The sequence below is a fragment of the Arvicanthis niloticus genome, chromosome 27, assembly GCF_011762505.2.
Source record: "Arvicanthis niloticus isolate mArvNil1 chromosome 27, mArvNil1.pat.X, whole genome shotgun sequence".
In the NCBI taxonomy this organism is placed as follows: domain Eukaryota; kingdom Metazoa; phylum Chordata; class Mammalia; order Rodentia; family Muridae; genus Arvicanthis; species Arvicanthis niloticus.
Genome location: NC_133435.1, coordinates 28,698,284 through 28,717,212, shown reverse-complemented (window position 1 = coordinate 28,717,212; position 18,929 = coordinate 28,698,284). Strand labels below are relative to the sequence as shown.

At 42.0% G+C, this 18,929-nt stretch overlaps 2 protein-coding genes across 2 annotated transcripts in view; one reads left to right on the top strand and one right to left on the bottom strand.

Annotated features, from left to right (window-relative positions):
* The first annotated feature begins 2,901 nt into the window (after window positions 1-2,901).
* Art3 (ADP-ribosyltransferase 3 (inactive)) overlaps window positions 2,902-18,929 on the top strand; it is a 74,145-nt gene continuing 58,117 nt past the window's right edge. Inside the window, exon 1 of the mRNA XM_076926501.1 lies at window positions 2,902-3,022. The gene's annotated coding sequence lies outside the window, so the exon portion shown is untranslated. The remainder of the gene's footprint in view (window positions 3,023-18,929) is intronic.
* On the bottom strand, window positions 15,563-18,888 carry Cxcl10 (C-X-C motif chemokine ligand 10). The gene is made up of 4 exons (XM_076926508.1): window positions 17,628-18,888; window positions 16,965-17,091; window positions 16,705-16,794; window positions 15,563-16,340 (listed from the first exon to the last, which is right to left on the bottom strand). Exons 1-4 carry the CDS (start codon window positions 17,686-17,688, stop codon window positions 16,322-16,324), a joined length of 297 nt encoding a protein of 98 aa, XP_076782623.1. The 5' UTR covers window positions 17,689-18,888; the 3' UTR covers window positions 15,563-16,321.

The following is an 18,929-nucleotide window of genomic DNA, read 5'->3' as shown; positions in this document are numbered from 1 at the left end:
TATTTGTGGCACTCATGGTATGACAGTGAAGTGAGAAAGCACACGTTCATGAGCATTTTCTAAGGAGTTTAAAGAAGCACAGATAGTAAATAGCATTCAACAGCAAAGAATTTCAAAATAGAGTAGCTGTTAAAAATGCTCGGGTTGTTCAAAATTCTTGTAGCCGTTGAAGCTAGAACAAGAGTTAGTATGACAACAAGAGAAATAATATCAAGCTTCCTCAGAGAATATTGCTTTCTGGGACAGGATGCAAGCTGGAAGAAAGAAACACAGACATAAAAAACAGGACAAAGAAACAAAACCAACAATTAGCCTTTCAAAACAGGATCTGAGAAAAAGGAACAAATAAAAACAAAAGTACATATATGTGTTGGTGCCATATATAGTCTTTTGATATTGTCACAAACAATAGTGCCTTAGGACAAAATGAAAGTTTTGCAATGGGGCTGACCAATGCTGGATGAGACTGGCAAAAAGTATTAAATAAAACAAAGTATTAATTTTTTTTTGCTCTACTTCACACGATCATTAATTAAGGTAGGACTGGAAAAAACTGTTAGAATTCTTTGGCTTTGTTTCACAAAATCATTGAGTGCACTCATTAGTAGAAGGGAAAGTTAATAGCCAAGAGATTCTATTGTTCTGTAATTGACTACACTTGTCTAGACTTTGACGGTCTCCACAAAGATTTTCTACTCTTCACCTCCTCTAGAGATGGCTGGACCAGAGTTTCAGCAAAACAGCTCATATATCTCCCTTTTAAATGTATCTGGACAAAATGAACAACTATTATGTAAAGCACTTTTTCTCTTCTTCCTGTTCTGGCAGTAACTTTCTTCCTCTTCATCCCGCCTCTCCCCAGAACAGCTGGTTTGACTGAATTGTAGACTGAAATTGACTGAATTGAATCAGTCAGTTGAATTGACTGAATTTTGAGAGTCTTCAGGTAGCAGGCAATGCAACAACCCAAGGTGTACCTTACTCTTGGTAAAAGAAAAACTAAAAATATTTCCCAAATCAAAGTAAAAGACATCTAAACAATCTTTACCAACTTTTTCCATTATGTACTTTCCCTATGGAAAATCATATGGAACCTAACTAAAGTTTAAAATAAATAAACCAAAATCAAAAGTATATTTCTTTCTAAAGAGAGAAATGGATATATATACATATACATATATATATATATATATATATATATATATATATATATATATATAATGTTGTTGTAGTGGATATAATATATACTATATATTATTGTAATATATGCTAAGAAATAGACTTTATAATGTGAGGTTGAATCTTAATTGGGCATTAATCATTGTAATACAGATTTTTTTTAAGATAAGGTCAAGGTCTCACTTTGTATAGCAGGCCGACTTTGAACAAGCCGTTCTCCTGCCTCAGCCTTGTGAGTATTGGGGTTGTAGATCTGCATCCAGGGCCCCACTAATGTCTAAGAGGTTGTTGTTGTTTAGCTTTCCCAGACTGATATCTGTCCTTTGAGCAATAATCTTCCCCTATCCCTAAGGAATACATGCTTTAGAATAAGGGGATACCTTATATTCATTTTTAATGTTACATAATACATGTTTTTAATAGTTTCTATATAGATTAATAACATATAAGTAAAATATTACAAAAATCATTTTGAAAAACAAGACTTAGGTGACTTTTGATAAGCTTATTCATTAGTTTAGTCCTGGTGATGACTGTGACCAAGCCTAGGCTGGACCTCGGTTAGGTACCAGTTCTGCCAGCCTTGGATCTCTCAGTCAAGATAATAATGCCCAGTTTCACAAGTGGCTGTTGAAGATTAATAGCAAGAATATACTGCCAGTGGGTAGCGGTCAGACAGAGACTTGTAACTAGCCAAAGGGTGGAGAATTACCGACTGCAGAGTGCTCTGATCCTCGACAGTACACTAACTTATGTCACCTCTGCCCCCACGGTTCAGGGAATATCCTAGAGGAGGCATTAGAAGGAGCCAGAACTTGGGGAAGAGTACTGACAGAGTTTTCTGGACTGGAGGGCCCATTGCAGTGCAACTGTTTACCTGCTCAGGATGCGCAGAGCATCGGTCATCGTTTCATCATACCTAGGAGAGGGGCTCGTGAAGCCCCACCCTTAATTAATGTTTATGAGTCAAAAAAGAAAGCAAGAGTTCAGAGTAGGAGGGGGATTTCTGGGGAGAAGAAAGGTTCCAGCAGGAGTGAGGGATGAGAGACGGTAATGGATAGTGGAACTTGCCTAAAATTCAGTATGTGCATGTATAAAATTGTCGAAGTGTACCTAAAAAGAGCATACACCCAGAAGCAAGTAACACCGAGCCAGTCAGTGACTCTTCTGTCCTACAGAGCTGATGGAGACTTCTTAGAAGGCTCAGCATGGGCTGACAGATTTACTTTCTCAGCCTCTTGCATCATTCTTTCTTCTCATTTTCTGATTCACTGCTCGTGTCTCTTTCGTGTCTGTAGTGTGACCACTCTGCATGCTTATGCTGCATAATTTTACCCTATTCAGCATTCCGCTTTAGGAAAGCCTTTCCTTAGCTCCGAAAGCAGTTGGTCCTCTCTGCTGCATGTATGTGTTCACGACACCTCAAGGCACATCCTCATAGATCGGATACAGTAAACAATGTTAGCTTGTCTGGGACACTCTATTCTCTCCTTCTATTAGAGAAGGCTTTGTAAAGACCCACATTTGAACACGTTGATAACCCAGCACCGACCCTGGAAGAATGTTCTTGAAGCCTGGTGCAGTAAATACTCAGTATAAATGTTCGCAAGTGACCAACAGGGACCAGATCCCAGCTGGACAGATATGGCATCAGCCAAGGATTGAAATCTTGAGCCATTGATTCTGTGACCTCTTCTAGTTGGGCTATGAATAGTGCGCATGCCCAGCCAGTTTACTTCCAGAACTTTCCTCCACCCGAAGCTCAACGCTCGCTCTACGTGTGTAGCTGTTGGGGCTGCCTGCACTGATCTGCTGAAGAAAAGGAGCACTTTATGGAGGAAAGGTAATATGTGCCCTGGGGCTCTCCTTTCGTCTCCACTGTTCCTCTGCCTCCTGGCCTGAGGCAGCCATTTCCCCTAGGAAGTAGCGTGGAGACTCAGTGACCCTGGGATCCCGGGAACCCCGTGTGCAGCTTCCATGGGAAGTTTGGTGAGGGTGGGAGGCAGCAATGCCTCCAGAAGCCTAGCTCATGGTATGGAGGCCATAGGGCTCAGGAATATCCCTTGAGGGCGGCTGAGATGACCCAGAGGAAGGTCCGTTGGGTAGGAGCTGGTGTTGAGGTTGGTCAGACACTCCAGGTGCTGAGCCCCTTAACCAGAATGTCCTGAGCCCTTGAACCCCAGAGCCCTGGAGACCCTGAACCCCTGAACCCTGGAGCTTAGGCTCCCTACCACCTGCAAGGGCTCCTTCTTATTCAACAGTGGAAATATCTTTTCAGGGTAAAAGGCTTCTCAGATCAACCGGGGTCCTTAGGCAAGATGGCTAGAGACAGACCATTTGGGTTCAGGCACTGTAAGGCATTTGCTTTCCAGACTCCTTGGCAAGTTTCAGGCTAGCTTGCAGAGGAACTGCGGTATAGACTGGAGAAAAAGAAAAGAGAAAAATCCCACAGAGACCACATTTATGGATAGAAAGCGTTTTAGGAGAAATCGAAACTTGCCAAGTAAGACAGGATGTTGCTGGAGTTTCTCACAGGCCTGGGAAGAAAGCCAAGGATTATCACGACTGTTGAAATCAACAGAGAATTTTTAATTCCTCCTTGGACAACATCAACCAAAAACAAACAAACAAACAAACAAAAACAACAACAACAAAAAAACCCTCTTTTTTTTTTTTCTTGAAAAAATTCCATGTCAAGTGTCCCTGAAGAACTCAGGAACTCAGTGGTAATGCAATCCCCTAGAGGCAGGCAGAGCAGGCTTGTTGTCCCTCACATGTGGTCTCTGGCCTCTTTCCAACTGTTTTATTATGGAATTGTGTAGATCTGTTTAAATAGGTTAACAGCCACTGTGTAGTAAATGAGGCTTCCTTTTACTTTTCAGAGGGGAAGTTTCTCTCAAATTGAAACTCTTGTGCTCGGTTCAATTTCTCAATGTCTGGGCTCCCCTCTTTCCACCAGTCTCTCCTAATGGTAAAGGATCCCGACTGAAAAAACAATGCTTTTCTTGAAAGTCCCATGCTGTCAGTTAGCATTCTGAACTTTGTGTTTCCTTGGTCAGTAAGTTATTCCTTCCTTTAAGAAAAAAAATTAAAAAAAAAAAAAAAAAAAAAAAACAAAAAAAAATTTTTTTCCGCTAACCAATCACATTTTTGTTTATCTCAGGCCACCAAGAAAAAGGAAAAAATTTTTCCTCCATTAATCTTATTATCTTGGCTTCTTGGTTTGTGTCTAATATAAGCCGCAGGGCTGGTTAGATTAGTAAATAGATAGATCTGAGAGAAAACATCTGGTCTTTTCAAGGACAGACGTAATCCAGTGTTGGCAACAACACTATTGTTTGGTCCTGTGACTTTTGGTGAGCCAGTCTGCAGTCTGATGGCATGCAATAATAATAATTGGTCAAAAGCTGCTTCCAAGACAGAAGAAAGTTATCCCAGAAGGGGAGAAATATTTTTCTGTTTTAAATATTCATATTTGTTTTAAACAATTCACTTAGAAATGACTGCAAAAAATAACTCTACACAGGGCTGGGCTCAGAAGTTTTAGAAGCACTTGTTGCCAATGTAGGTTCAGTTCCCGCACCCATGTGGCAGTTAACAGTTGGCTGCAACACCATTTCCAGAGGCTTTGTCACCCTCTTTTGGCTTCCTCAGCTCTGCATGTGTGTGGTGCACAGACATACCTGTACACAGAACACTCATACACATAAAACTACATAGGTCCAAAAACTATAACCAAAAAAAACAAAACAAAACAAACAAATAAAACTAAAAAACAAAAACAAAAACAAAAAAAAAACCTCTAGGGAGAAAAAGAATTTACCTTTTTCTTTCTATCCCCTTCAGCTCCTTCAGTCTTTAACTCTTCCATTGGGGTCCTTGGGCTCAGTCCAATGGTTGGCTGTGAGGATCTGCATCTGTATTTGTCAAGTGCTGGCAGAGCCTCTCCGAGGACAGCCATACCAGGCTCCTGTCTGCAAGCACATCTTGGCATCAGCAACAATGTCAAAGGGGTTGGGGGGCGGGGGGTTGGCATCTGCAGATGGGATGGATCCCAAGGTGGAGTGGTCTCTGGATGGCCTTTCCTTCAGTCTTTGCTCCATTTTTATCCCTATATTTCCTGTTGTCCTGGCTGCAGAAGATCTCTTATTTGAGTTTTTTAAAGACAGGCTTTCTTTGTGTAGCCCTAGCTGTCCTAGAACTCTGTGTAGACCAGGCTGGCCTCAAACTCTCCCTACCTGATTTGCCTGCCTCTGCCTCCTGAGCGCTGGGATTAGAGGCATGTGCTACCACACCCAGCCCTAGATGATCTGTTTTTAAACACTTCTTTATATGTCTATTCTGCTCGTTCTCAGTACTAGGGATTTGGGTTGTCTCTAATATTTCAGAAATACAATAATGTTCTGGCTCCGGGTGGGGTAGGGCACACCTGTCCTCGACTATTGCAGTTGGCGAAAAAAGGACGGTTGCTTGAAGCTCAGCATGGACGACACAGTGAAGCCTGCCTCATAACATAAAATGTTTTTAATTTTTTATCTTCTGTGGCATTATAAAGACAAATGATAAAAAATACTCAATATTTTCTGTAACATTTTGATTGCTTGCCAGAAAGAGAAGGTTAATTTTGCAGTGGCCCTGATAGGTATGTATGTCTCTGTTTCTCAGTCTTCTATTTATTGGTATTTGCTATGCCAAAAATTGGCACGTGAGATTATTTCCAGTTGTGTATGTGTAAATGTGCATTTGTGTACAGGTGTGTACAGGTGTGTACATACATGTAGAAGCCTGAGGTCAACCTTGAATGGCATTCCTCAGGTACTGTCCAGCTTGGCTTTAAAAAAAAAAAAAAAAAAAACACAAAGTCTCTTACTGCCTTGGAACCTGTCAGTAGGCTAAGCTGGCTGAGATGTGTCTGTTCCTACCTTACCAACCTGAGGATTAAAAGCACAAACTACCATGGGCTTTTTTTTCATGGATTCTGGGGAATTGAACTCAGATCCTCATGCTTAAGTGGCAAGTACTTTACTGATGGTTGTTGTTCCAGTCTTCCATTTTATATTCACATTTTAGCTTGTCTTGTTTAATACTCACATAATCTACCTTTTAAAGTTGTCAAATGGGCTCAGAGTAGCAGCCCTTTTCTTATCTATGGTGGATATATTTCAAAACCTCCCATGGATGACTGAAACCACAGATGATACCAAGCCCTGGATATGTCTGTGCTATTTATATATATATATATATATATATATATATATATATATATATATGCATACCTATGACAAAGTTTAATTTATAAACTAGGCATGACAAAAAGGTTATAGTTATATAACAACATACTCTAATGAGAGGTGAAGAATATACTCTATGTGAAGATGGTGTCTCATTCTCTTTCTCAAAATACCTTTGCTGTGCCAGAAAACATTCAGGAACCCCAAAAAGGCCACCAAGGAGCCGAGTCTGATCCAATTGCATAAGAGTGTTTTTATTCAAACTCAAGCTTGGGCCCCACCACCGTCTCTCATACAGGAGAACAGAAGGCCTTAAACTTAGTTTCAAGCAAGCACTTATAGAGACAAGAAGGGGGTATCTAACCTGGCACACATCTGATTGGGGGCCATGATGGCCTTTAACATAGTTGGCTGGTGCTGGGAGCCAAACCATAAACTTCTGGGTTTTTGGTTTTTTTTTATTTGTTTATTTGGTTTTTGCTTTCTGGTTTTTTTTTTTTTTTTTTTTTTTTACTTATTGGTGGTTGTTAGGAAGTAAAGTGTCAGGGGTAACCGTGGGTTGCAGATTTGTTGGGGAATAACCTGGAAACAAGTGCTAGGCACCTGCCTGTTAGTTAACTTGAGTTCAACCTTAGGTCAGATTCTCTAAGATGAAGTCTGAACTCAAAAGATCTGGTCTATCACCTTATCACCACCCTTGTAGTCCCTGGGTGTTTGAACCTGTGGAAAGTGACATTGAGAATAAGAGGGTACCACAGAATTGACATTGTAAATGTATGCCAATCATTTTACATACATACATACATGCATACATACATACATACATACATGTATGTATGTTAAGGCATCTGTTCTTTATTTTGTTGCTTTCCTTTCATGATTATTTTCTTGAATACAATTCACATTTTGAGCTGAATGAATTACACCACCCCCTCCCCCAATCCTTTCATTGAAGATGTATCAGCTGGTGTTCTCAGAACGTGACTGTATATAGAGACAGGGTTTTTGAAGACCCTGTGTGTCATCTGAAGACACTGTGTGACATCTAAAGATACTAATTAAGTTCATTTGAGGTCCCAAAGGTCTCCCTGGAAGCTAGACAAGAGATTTATTAGCTAGAAATGTTGTCTTGTTTTGTTTTGGTTTTTGATTTTGTTTTTCGAGGCAGGGTTTCTCTGTGTATTCCTGGCTGCCCTGGAACTTGCTCTTTGGACCAGACTAGCCTCAAACTCTGAGATCCAAACTCCTCTGCCTCCTGAGTGCTGGGCTTAAAGGTATGTGCCACTACTCGGCAGCTAGAAATGTCAACTCGCTTGTCTTAAACCTGCTTATAGAGCCAAGGAAGCCAGGGCAAAGAATAACAATTGGCAAAAACAAAGAATATCAACAAAGAGGTGGAAATAATTATAAAATAGGAACTAAAAAGTTGAGGATATGAAGAATTAAAAACTTAAGAAGCTGACAGTTCACAATGGTAGGAAACATGCCTAGTGTCTGCATGGGTGGGGCCCCTGGGTCAGACACCAATACCACACGAAAAACCAAAACTAAAAATCCCCCAGAGACCTTCAACAGGAGTTTTGAGTAATCAGAAGAAAAAAAGTCAGCATATTGAAGATAAGATCATAGAAATGATTATTCTGAGAACAGAAAGAATATAATGAGGAAAGAGAAGAAAGAGCCTAAAGACACTGTGACACCTAAAGACATTATCTGACACCTAAAGATACTATGTAACATCTAAAGACACTGTGTGACACCTAAAGACACCATCTGACAACTAAATACTACGAACATCTAAAGACACTGTGTGACACCCAAAGACACATCTGACACCTAAAGACACCATCCAACACCTAAAGACACTACATGACATAACGACACTGTGTGACAACGGAAGACATTGTATGACATTTAAAGACACTGTATGACACCTGAAGACATGGTGACATCTAAAGACATTGTGTGACACCTAAAGATACTATGTGATACCCAAAGACACTGCATCCATAATGTGAACTCAGAAAATGGAACCAGGCAGAGAGAATACTCGTGGGAGTAAGACCTTCAGATTCCTAAACAGGAAAACTCACTGTGTTGTGTGATGGCTGTTTTAGTAGTCATTTGATCACACCTGGAATAAACTAAAACCCAAAAGGCTAAGGAACTTTTGCTTTATTGAATCATTTGAAGCTGGAATGTCCACTTCTAATCCAGCTATTTGAGGAGTGCAGACACACCTTTAAACTAGACCTTGTGAGGTAGGAAGACTCACCTCTACTCTGGGCCACACCTTCTGCTGTCAGCCTGTATAGAGAATATGGGAGAAGGAAGCTCACTCTGCCTCTTGATCTTGCCCTTGCTAGCAAGTCTATTCCTTCACTGCCATTAGATCCTACTTTGGGATTCCAGCATGTACTGAAGACTAGCTGATGTTGCTGCCAGCAGCAACAGTGCTGAACTGGGTTCACCTGTAAGAGAGGCTGAGGATAGGGAAACGGGCATGAAGAGATGAAGCCAAGACAAAGTTCTCTGATCAAGGCTCGAAGTTTAATAATTTGCTTTCACATATAAAGGGGAAGCCCCACCCCCCAGAGTCTCTTCTCGGTTCAGCCCAGGGGCCAGGCAAGGAGATAGCAGTCCGGAAGGTGTCAAGGCTAGCTCAGCAGGCAGTCCATTCTTCTTAGCTCAGGTAGCAGGCCCCAAGGTGCCAAGGTTGGTAATGCAATGCATCTCCTAGGTCCTACTGTTGTTTGGTCTATTGTGGTAAATGACTTTGCAGGCCTGCTCAGGCCTGGGGAAGGTGACAATTCCCCCCTTAATTTTTTAAGATGGCAGTGTCAATATCTGGACGGGGCACAATTTCATCCCGTCTAGGGTCTCGAGTGGCCGGGCGACCGTGCCTGGCTTAGGTTGGCATTTATATTACTCCTATATTACCCGTCATTGAGGAAATCATACATAGCATATTGATGTATGCCTCTGCCTTAGGTTTATAGGAGCTCAAAACACTCTTACCCGCCATTGACTAACCAGCCATCATTGGCACACTCTTTAGACCAAGACCACATTCAGATCAAAGGACCTGTGGACATGCACTAGATGCAGTTCTTCACAGCGATGTGTAACTGCCATGATGAATAGCTGAGCTTGTTGAGAGCAATCCTGTGTGAGGGCAACCAATCTGCTTAAAATATAAGGTTCAAAGGTTAAAAGCAACATGATTATTCAAGCAATGTAGAAAATAAGGTTGGAAGTGGAAGTGTTTCAGTGTCTAATCCAACTGCTAATTAGCAGGGATCAGACACAAGTCTAGCCACCAGGTGGGTAGCTTAGTAAAAATTACTTACTCTCCAGTAAGAGTGGAGACTATATACCAAGTTAACTAAGCTGGTTGATAAAGATTTTGAGCCATCTTCATCATTGGAATCATAATTATTAAGCTCAAGATCTGTGTCTATTTGATGACCAGTCTTTTAGGCAGCCATCAGGCTCCATTCTCTTTTTCTGAAAAATGTAGACTGACCCACCATCCCAAATTAGAGCAGGATCGGGACCATACCAAGTATTGTTAAGGGGTCTCTCCACAAGACCCTGGCAAATGAGCTAGAAGTAACTGGATGCCAGTAGCAATCCACTGCAGACTGACCTTTAGCATCAGTTTGCAGAAATTTTAAAACAAGACAAAAGCAAAGTGTGTTTTTGGTCACCTTGGGGTATAATTCCCCCTTTCTAGTTTAGAAAAGCCTTTTTTTTTTTTAGAATTACCTGTAAAGTCAGGGAAGAAGCACCATTAGCTGCTTTTTCCACACTCAGAGAGTTATAAAGATATTATTTTAAAGTTTCATAATCTCTCTTTGACAGTTTCTTGTCCTTGAGGATAATAAGGAAGTATCAGTAATATTAAATTGTCAACAAAACATCTCAAATGTTTGACTGTAGCCAAATAACTATAATAGCCAGTTCCATTATCTATCTTAGTCTGATATGGAACACCAAGCACAGGAAAATAATATAGGCAACAACTAATTATATTTTTAGTTGCTTCTCTTGTTAAAGTAGTTGCAACTAAAAGGTCTAAAAGGTGTCAAGTCACATGTATATATTTTAATTTTTTAATCAAAAATGAGTAACATCTATTTGCCAAAATTGATTATATATAAGTCTTTAAGGCTTAACACCATTATGAAAAAATTGAAGATATTGAGAACAAGTTTTTGCAATTTAACTTGTAGACTTTCTAGAAATGACAAATTATTATCTTAAGCTATTATTATTTTGATGTTGTAAAGAATAAGACTGTATGGCCAATTATTTTTGAAAGGCCTAGAATATGTCTAGTATATAAATCTTACTAAGGTAAGAGGGCTTCTCCAGCTGGATTGAAAGGTGACCTCTGTGAAGGTTTGGCTTTTGTTGAGGGCTTTGTGCCGGCTAGGTAGCTGTAAAGAGTTTGGCACTCTCTTGTCAGTCTGCTGTTTATTGTGATATATTAGGGTTCTATGGTGAAGGGCATAAGCCATTCTTTTATTATATACAAGAATGTGGTAATTCTCCTGTTCTCCTAGTTTGCTATATAAAGTTGTTTGATGTTCATGGAGGCGTCTCAAAATTGGCAGTATTCCAGAGTTTATTTGTTTTGCTTTTTAACTTTAAAAATATGTTTTTACTTTTTATGTGTGTGCCTTAACTTGCTTGTATATCTATGTACCACTATGTGCAGTATCTGAGGAGGTCAGAAGAGGGCACTGGATCCCTGAGAACTGGAGTTAATGATGCTTGTTAGGTGCCCTGTAGGTGGTGGGAACCAAACCTGTCATCTGGAAGAGCAGCCAGCCCTTAGCCATCTCTCTAGACCCTGTTTTGCTTTTTTATTATAAAAATATGCCTTCAAAATGAGAGAGAGAGAGAGAGAGAGAGAGAGAGAGAGAGAGAGAGAGAGAGAGAGAGAGAGAATATGAGAATGAGAACAGGAGATTGGAGGTGCAGATTAGAGCACAAACTGTTAATGTCCATACCACATGGCTGTCCAGAGGCCCTGGGCATGTCCCCAGCACCTCACATTCTCTTCTCTCTTCAGAATTATGTATTTTAAGTAAGTCATACCTTTTAAAAAATGTCTTTTGTTATCCAAATAAAATGTTGCATTTGCTTTGTTTAAGACTTTCTAAGAATCTGAATATGCATAAAATCTCTAAGCCACTTGAAAGGCTGAGGCAGGAGGATTGACAAGTTTAGGACTTCTTGAGCTACATGGTGAATTTGAGGTCAGCCTAAGCAGTTCCAACATAAAATACAAAGGGCCAAGAATGTAGCTTAGTGGGAGAGTGCTTACTTGGAAGACACAAGGCTCAGTGTTTGATCCCCAGTGTAACCACAACAGCAGCACAGAAACTTCAGGAAATGGAGCCACCTGCATGTGCTCTTCTGTGGTGTGTTTTTCTATGTCTCTGCTGGTGCTGAAGGCAGAACAGAGCATCATAAATGTCTGGCTAATGTCCTGTCAGTGAGTGATACTCTCACTATCTATCTATCTATCTATCTATCCATCCATCCATCCATCCATCCATCCATGTATATCTGGATATAGCATCTCACTAAGTTGGTCAGGCTGGTCTCGAACTCTCAGTCCTCTCACCCCAGCCTTCTAAATAGCTGTGATCACAGGTGTGTGCAGCCATCATGCCTACCAAGATTTGCACAGGACTGTCCCTGAGATTCCCTCAATGGGCTTTATTTTCACTGATATATTTCACCGAGTAAACATACCTCAGCTGTCTCTCCTCATGGACTCTGGACTATTTTCAAGTTACTGCTGGTTTTAATAGTCTTTTAAAACTCTTCATTAGTACATGTTAATTATGTATGGATCTCATTGCCACGTTCTCATATATTACATAATGTGCTTTGATCATATTCATAGTCACCACTACCTTTTCTTACTCCTCCTATTCTTTAACATTCAAATTAAAATGTCTTTTATTGACGGATCTTACTTTTTAAAAAGGTTTATTTACTTTATGTATATGAGTACACTGTAACTGTCTTCAGACATTCCAAAAGAGGGCATATGGATCCCATTACAGATGATTGTAAGCCACCATGTGGTTGCTGGGAATTGAACTCAGGACCTCTGGAAGAGCAGCCAGTGCTCTTAACCACTGAGCCATCTCTTCAACCCCCACTACTTCTATTCTTACCATTTTTCTTCCCAACTAGTGCCTCTGTGTGTGTGTGTGTGTGTGTGTGTGTGTGTCTGTGTGTCTGTGTGTCTGTGTATCTCTGTGTGTGTATGTCTGTGTTTTAATGACCCAGTGTGTTGCATTAGAGTTGTTTAGAGAACCTAGGCACCTGACCAGTGACTGTACCACTATGTCTTGCATGGCTTGGTTCTGGAAACCTGACTAGAGTGATAAGGAAATGACGACATGACAGACACATATACAGCAAATCTGAGATCAGGTGGACTGTGGGCTCTCTTACTGTGCAACCCAGAAACTCAGCATATGTTATTATGTATGTAGGGGGCCAGTCTCAGATCATCCAGGAGCAGGAAGCTGAGCTTTCTAGTTCTTGCACACACTGGTCAATCAGCTATAAACACTTGAACTAGACCACAGGAAGGCTTTGCAAGTGCCCACGGGTTTGAGGCATGGCTGTGCCTGTGTTCACGATACACATAGACTCAAGACTCCATCCACTCCACACACTATTCCACTGAAGAAAATCCCCCTCACCAAGAACGATATAAATCCCCCAGGTGGGGAGTGCAGTCTCTGAGCTCTTATGCAGGTTTCGTTCAGGTTGTCGTAGCTGCTATGCATTTAAGAGTGCAATGGAGCTGTCCCTCTCAGAAGTCAGTGTTCCACATCAATCCTTCCTGCTCTCACACTTCCAGCCCTTTTGTTTTGTTTTGTTTTGTTTTGTTTTGTTTTGTTTTGTTTTGTTTTGTTTTGTTTTTCAAGACAGGGTATCTCTGTGTAGCCCTGGCTGTCTTGGAACTCACTCTGTAGACCAGGCTAGCCTAGAACTCAGAAATCCACCTGCCTCTGCCTCCCAAGTGCTGGGATTAAAGGCGTGCGCCACCACTGCCTGGCCAGCACTTCTACGGTGTTTCCTGAGCATGTGTGTACATGTGTGATCTCCTGCCATCTCCACTCTGGCTGAGTACTTGACTATCACTCATCTGATCAGAGATGAGTCTTTGTAGTTTCTGCTTCTGACTGCAGAGGGCAGATTTTCTCACTGAACCTGACAGCAGCAGCAATCCACAGGTATAAACAGAGTTACCAAGAGGCAATCTGATGGACATATCATGTCCACTTAGCAAAAATGGACATAGATAGGCCCACTAGGAGTTCCAGTATCCTCAGCCATGGGCTTCCAACTGGGTTCCCAGTAGCAGACTATGATTTACTCCTGCACAGTGAGCCTCAGATCCCACCAGAGAGCTTCTGGTTATTTCCAAGTAGCCCTGCAGCTATTGCAGGAACGGACACACCTTGCCTGTTCTTGGTAGTGTTGCACGCGTGGCCTAAAACTAGGTAGGACTATTGCCGACAGTTCTTTCCCAGAAGCCTCAGCATGTGTCACTTGCTGTGAGGACCAGTGCAGGAGGAAGCCTCCAGCCCAATTCCAGTGTCTGGTGTCTTCAGTTGTACACTCTTCCCACTGGCTCTGACGATCAGCCAGTGCTGTTGTAATATCCCTGTATGGGTCCTATGCCAGAGATGAATTACTCTATGGCAACAAAATCACTAGAACATGAGCAGGTATTCAGCTTCGTAAGTTAGTATCAGATGGTTTGCTACACAAGTTGTGACTACCCGTTTTCACTGTCTGTGGTGGGACTTTCCTCACAGCTCTATTTTCTTGCTGCCGGGGTTATCAACTTAACAAAATGAAGTCTTTAGGGATCTGAATGCACATTTCCTTCATTAGAAAGAGATCGAGCATCTTCTCCCATCAGGGGCTTGTGCTTTTTTTCTTCTGTGAAATTCTTACTATTTTTCAACTGTTGGTCTGAATATATATATACATATATATGTATGTATGTGTGTATGTATGTATGTATGTGTGTGTGTGTATGAGTGTGTGTGTGTGTACCGTGAGAATTCCTTAAACGTTTTTACTGTGTGTGTGGTGAGTAGAGGTAGGGAGTGTGGGCACATCATCTGGGACGGTGTGTAAGTCTGAGGACAGTTTTCAGGTATGGGGACATTTCTGTCCTCAGAGGTCCTGGGGACTGAACTCAGGGTTAGGGTCTTCAGGCTTTGTGTCAGGTGCCTGCACCTGCTGAGCCATCTTGCAGACCCCCATTAGAACTCTTCATGCATTCCAGAAGCTAAAAATTTATACAACTAACTGTGTTGCAGGCATATCATTGTTCACTCATTGGACAGAGGAGGTGAGGAAGTGGTAATGGGGGTTTCTTGTTTGGGGAACTGGGTGGATGATGGTACAGTCAAGTCTATAAAACAGAGGCGAAGACACAGGGCTAGGAGGAAAATGAATTGATTGCCTCATGTGCAATCTTCTGTGCAGCATCATGGCAGATGTCTTAGAGAAACTTGGATCTGGGAGTCTGTTCTGGTTTCCTTTCTGTTGCTGTGACCAATGTTCTAACCTGAAGGGCTTATTTAAGCTCATGTCTCCAGTTTACAGTCTATCACCAAGGACAGGAAGCTGGGGCAGGAGGCTGGAGCAGAAACCATGGAGGAAGGCTGCTTACTGGCTTGCACTCTGATTTGCTTCCCCTGGCTCATGCTCAGCTAGTTTTCTTATGTAACCCAGTACCACCTGCTCAGGGTGGCACTGCCCTGAGTGGACTGAGCATGAGACAAGATGATCATGACCACACATGGCCACAGGCTAGTCTGGTCTGCCCACCTACACCACTTTTCTTCCCAGGGACTCTCAGTTATGTGGAGTTGACAGTGAAAACTAACCAGAGCAGGGTCCACTGAGACTCAGGCCTTTCCCTTTCTGCATCCCCAAAGGCAGGAAGCCTACATGATGGGCCTTGATGGAGGCCAAGCCCAGAAGCAGTGTGGTAATTCTCCTGACTTGCTTGTCTCCTACCCATCCCAACTTCTTGTCCAAGCCATTGAGTCTCTAAACCTCTGAAATAATTCTCAGTCACATGACCCTCATGGCATTTCATGTCAGTTATTATTACTTTATTATCTTTTTAGTCTCTTACTACTTTCAATACAGTACATTTTTATTTTGAAAACCATCCAATACCTTTTATGTGACATTCAAAACATTTGTCTATGTAAACTTGAACTACTCATTGATATGTACTTAATGACACACGTTCTTCCATATACAATGAAAAGCATACAAAAAAATACATCTAGGAATTCTGCTTTGTACAGTCGTTCGTTAAATAATATTTACATATACATTTCCAGGTTCCTGTAAGTATTCTGAGTTATGAAATCCCCATGGGAAGATGGTGGTACGTCTGCTCTTACAAACTTACTTTGTAATCTTACTTGGACTACATTTGAAATAAAAGAGCTCAGGTAAACTCAGAGCTGGCAATCCTAAAGCTAGGGAAGATGAGGAGGGCATGGGAGCAGGCTGGGGCGTGTCACATGATGAAGAGCGTAGTACCTCCAGATAGCTTACAGTACGGAGCTAGGAGAGCCATCCCAGCTGCTTGAGCGAGGACTCTGACCAGCTCTTAAAGAATTCTTGTTTCTGGAGTTACTTTGTCTCAGGACCCCATGACTTGCCCATCATCCTGCAGGAGGGGTAGCAGCTGATGTGACCACAGTTGGTCACCTTTCAGGAGAAACAAGGACCGTTAGGACTAGCCATACACTGGGTAGAGGGAAGTGATGGAGAGACAGGCTCTCTGCTATCCGTAGATCACAGCATTGTGGTGAGTGGCTTCTCTCCAGTTACTGCGCTCTTTTAGACCTGTAGGAAGAGGAAACTGTATTGAGTGGAATAGACTCACTTTAAGTTTGGGAACCCAAAGACCCTGGGGCAAAAGGCCTGGTGCTACACAATCTCCATGGGGGCTGTTTGTTTGTTTGTTTATGTTTTTTAAGTGAGGAAATGGGGAACATTTAATTTGGCAGCTTTACCCGGACAGTTATAACTGTTCCACTTCTAGACACTAGGAATGTATGACCTAAAATGGTACCTCAGTGTCTGTGTGAATGGAGGGAGGAAGGCACATGCTGGTGACATGAGTTTAAGGCAAACACACCACAGCAAAGCCCAGGGCAGATGTTACTTCCCAGACTGCAGTTTCTTGAAAAAGCAACAGCAAACCGACCTTTTTTGGCTAACTGCTTTCAATAAACTCTTGATTGCCTCAGATTCTGGATTCAGACATCTCTTCTCACCATTCTTTTTCATCGTGGCACTATAGAGATAAGAGTGTGATACTCAGGTTAACAACAGGCCAGCAGAGCTGATGGCCCTGCAGGTCCGTGTCAGAATTCAGGCACCGTTCCCCATCTTTCCTGATCCCCCCTCACTTATTTACTGTGTGGTTACATAAGGGACATTATCGGCAGGTGGGATTGTACTCACATGATCTCAACCTGTGGGCAGGACAGACTTGGAGGAATAATTTCAAGCTTTCCTAAGGCCCTCGGTTTCACTGGCCGTTCATCGATACTGATGCAGGTACAGCGGACCGTTCTTGAGAGAGGGATCCCTGCAGGAAGAGAGCAGTAGAGCCGGAAAGGTCAGCACACTGTTTCATTTTAGGCACTTACAACAGATGAGGTAGTGATTAGCAGAACCTGTCTCATTGTCATGTAATCTGTGGAGAGATGCATCACATTGTATCATAGGCTGAGCGGTTGAATGTCTGATTATGGTAAAGAGAGATCTGCGATTTGTCAATTATGAAATCCCGCCCTCGTGTACTGCTCATAGTATTGGGTTAGGCTCAGGTAAGGAGACATCTATGCCCTACCCTGTCTCTCTCTCTTTCCCCTTTTCTCCTGACTCTCTCCTGCCTCCTCCTCCCTCCTCCCTTCCCCTTTCCTCTCTTTCTATCCTTCTTTGTTCCTTTTCTCTCATTCTATTTTTCTCTGACTTCAACCAGCACATGATAAAGTCTGCAAGCTGAAGGGGTTTCTTTCAGCTTCCCTCTTCATAGGTACACATTGACCCTTAAATACAGACTGTCTAGAGCTGAGCTCAATCATCTGACTTTGTTGATTAAATAGCCTTGATATCCCTTACCTTGAGTCCCACTCAGACTCAGCAGAATGAGGCAGAAAATGACAGCAGCACTTGGGTTCATGGTGCTGAAAGGGAAGGCTTCTGGAAGGATGGCTCCGGATGGCTCTCAGCAGGGATGAAGCACTTCACTAAGTGCCTGCTGCTGTGGTGTATTTATCTGCAAAGAGTTTCCCTCCCTGAGTCTTGATTGGCTAACTTGGAGATGACTCAGCAGGACTCCACAAACCTTCGAGGGAAGTCCCCGGTTGTTAAACCGAGGATGTTGCTTGTGTTTATTGTGACCCGTGAGCTTGGAATTTCCCTCTTTCCTCCTGCGATCCTTTTGATTTTTTAATGAGCGAGTTAGGTTTCACTTTCCAAAGTGTGAGCTGTTTGAGAAAACAGATGCAGTGCCGTGTGGAACACATCTGAAAATGGCTTTAATTCTCATCTTCCTTCTCTCATAAATAAAACACAAAGCTGATCCGAAGTCAGGTCCTAAACATGGTTTTTACATTTGTTGCATTTTCATTATTTATTTTTTCTTTATATCTTTGCAAAATTTGTTTATTTACTTTACACATTTTATTATAAAATACTTGGAATAAATTTTTTAAAAAATTACACACCAAATTTAGCCAGATCCAAAGTCTATACAACTTAATGAACTTGTATATAGTTAGAGTAGGCATTCATAACAGAAGCTGTGAAGTGTCACATTAATGTTTACACCGAGTGCAGGGAATAGTCATGAGTTACAAGAGGGATTGCAAAGTTAATCATTACTCCAGTTCTGATTCTGTCATGGATGCTTTGATTGTTTTCTTTGTGAGTGTATGATAACCAGGTCAAGGATGAAAGTGAATGTGGGTGTCACTCTGCAGGGCAACCAAGCCTGGAACCTATACCTGGAACCTATAGAGGTTACAGTGATGTAGGGGATGGAGGTGATTTGTCCTGGGATGGGGATAGGAGCCCGGAGTGTACTGGTTAAAAATTTGGCATCAGAGGCCAAGAGTGAAACCTGTACCCACAAACTGGAACTTTGAAACAGAAACTCTGCCACTAGAGCAGGGAGGGAGTTGCTGCTTGGGAAAGGTGGAAATTTCTAGAGATCTAAATCCTACGTTGATGTAGTCCAAGGAGTAGAGCAGAGCTAAGCTTTCAAGGGAGCAAATCACAGCTGTGGAATCTAGAAGGACAGATGGAAGGGAATGGGGCAGAGACAGAAGCCAAGAGACTTTTGTGACTTCCTGCTGAGGGAAGGCACTGTGAGAGGCTGCCATGAGCAGGCTCTCTGACCCTGCGAACCTGCATCTGCAG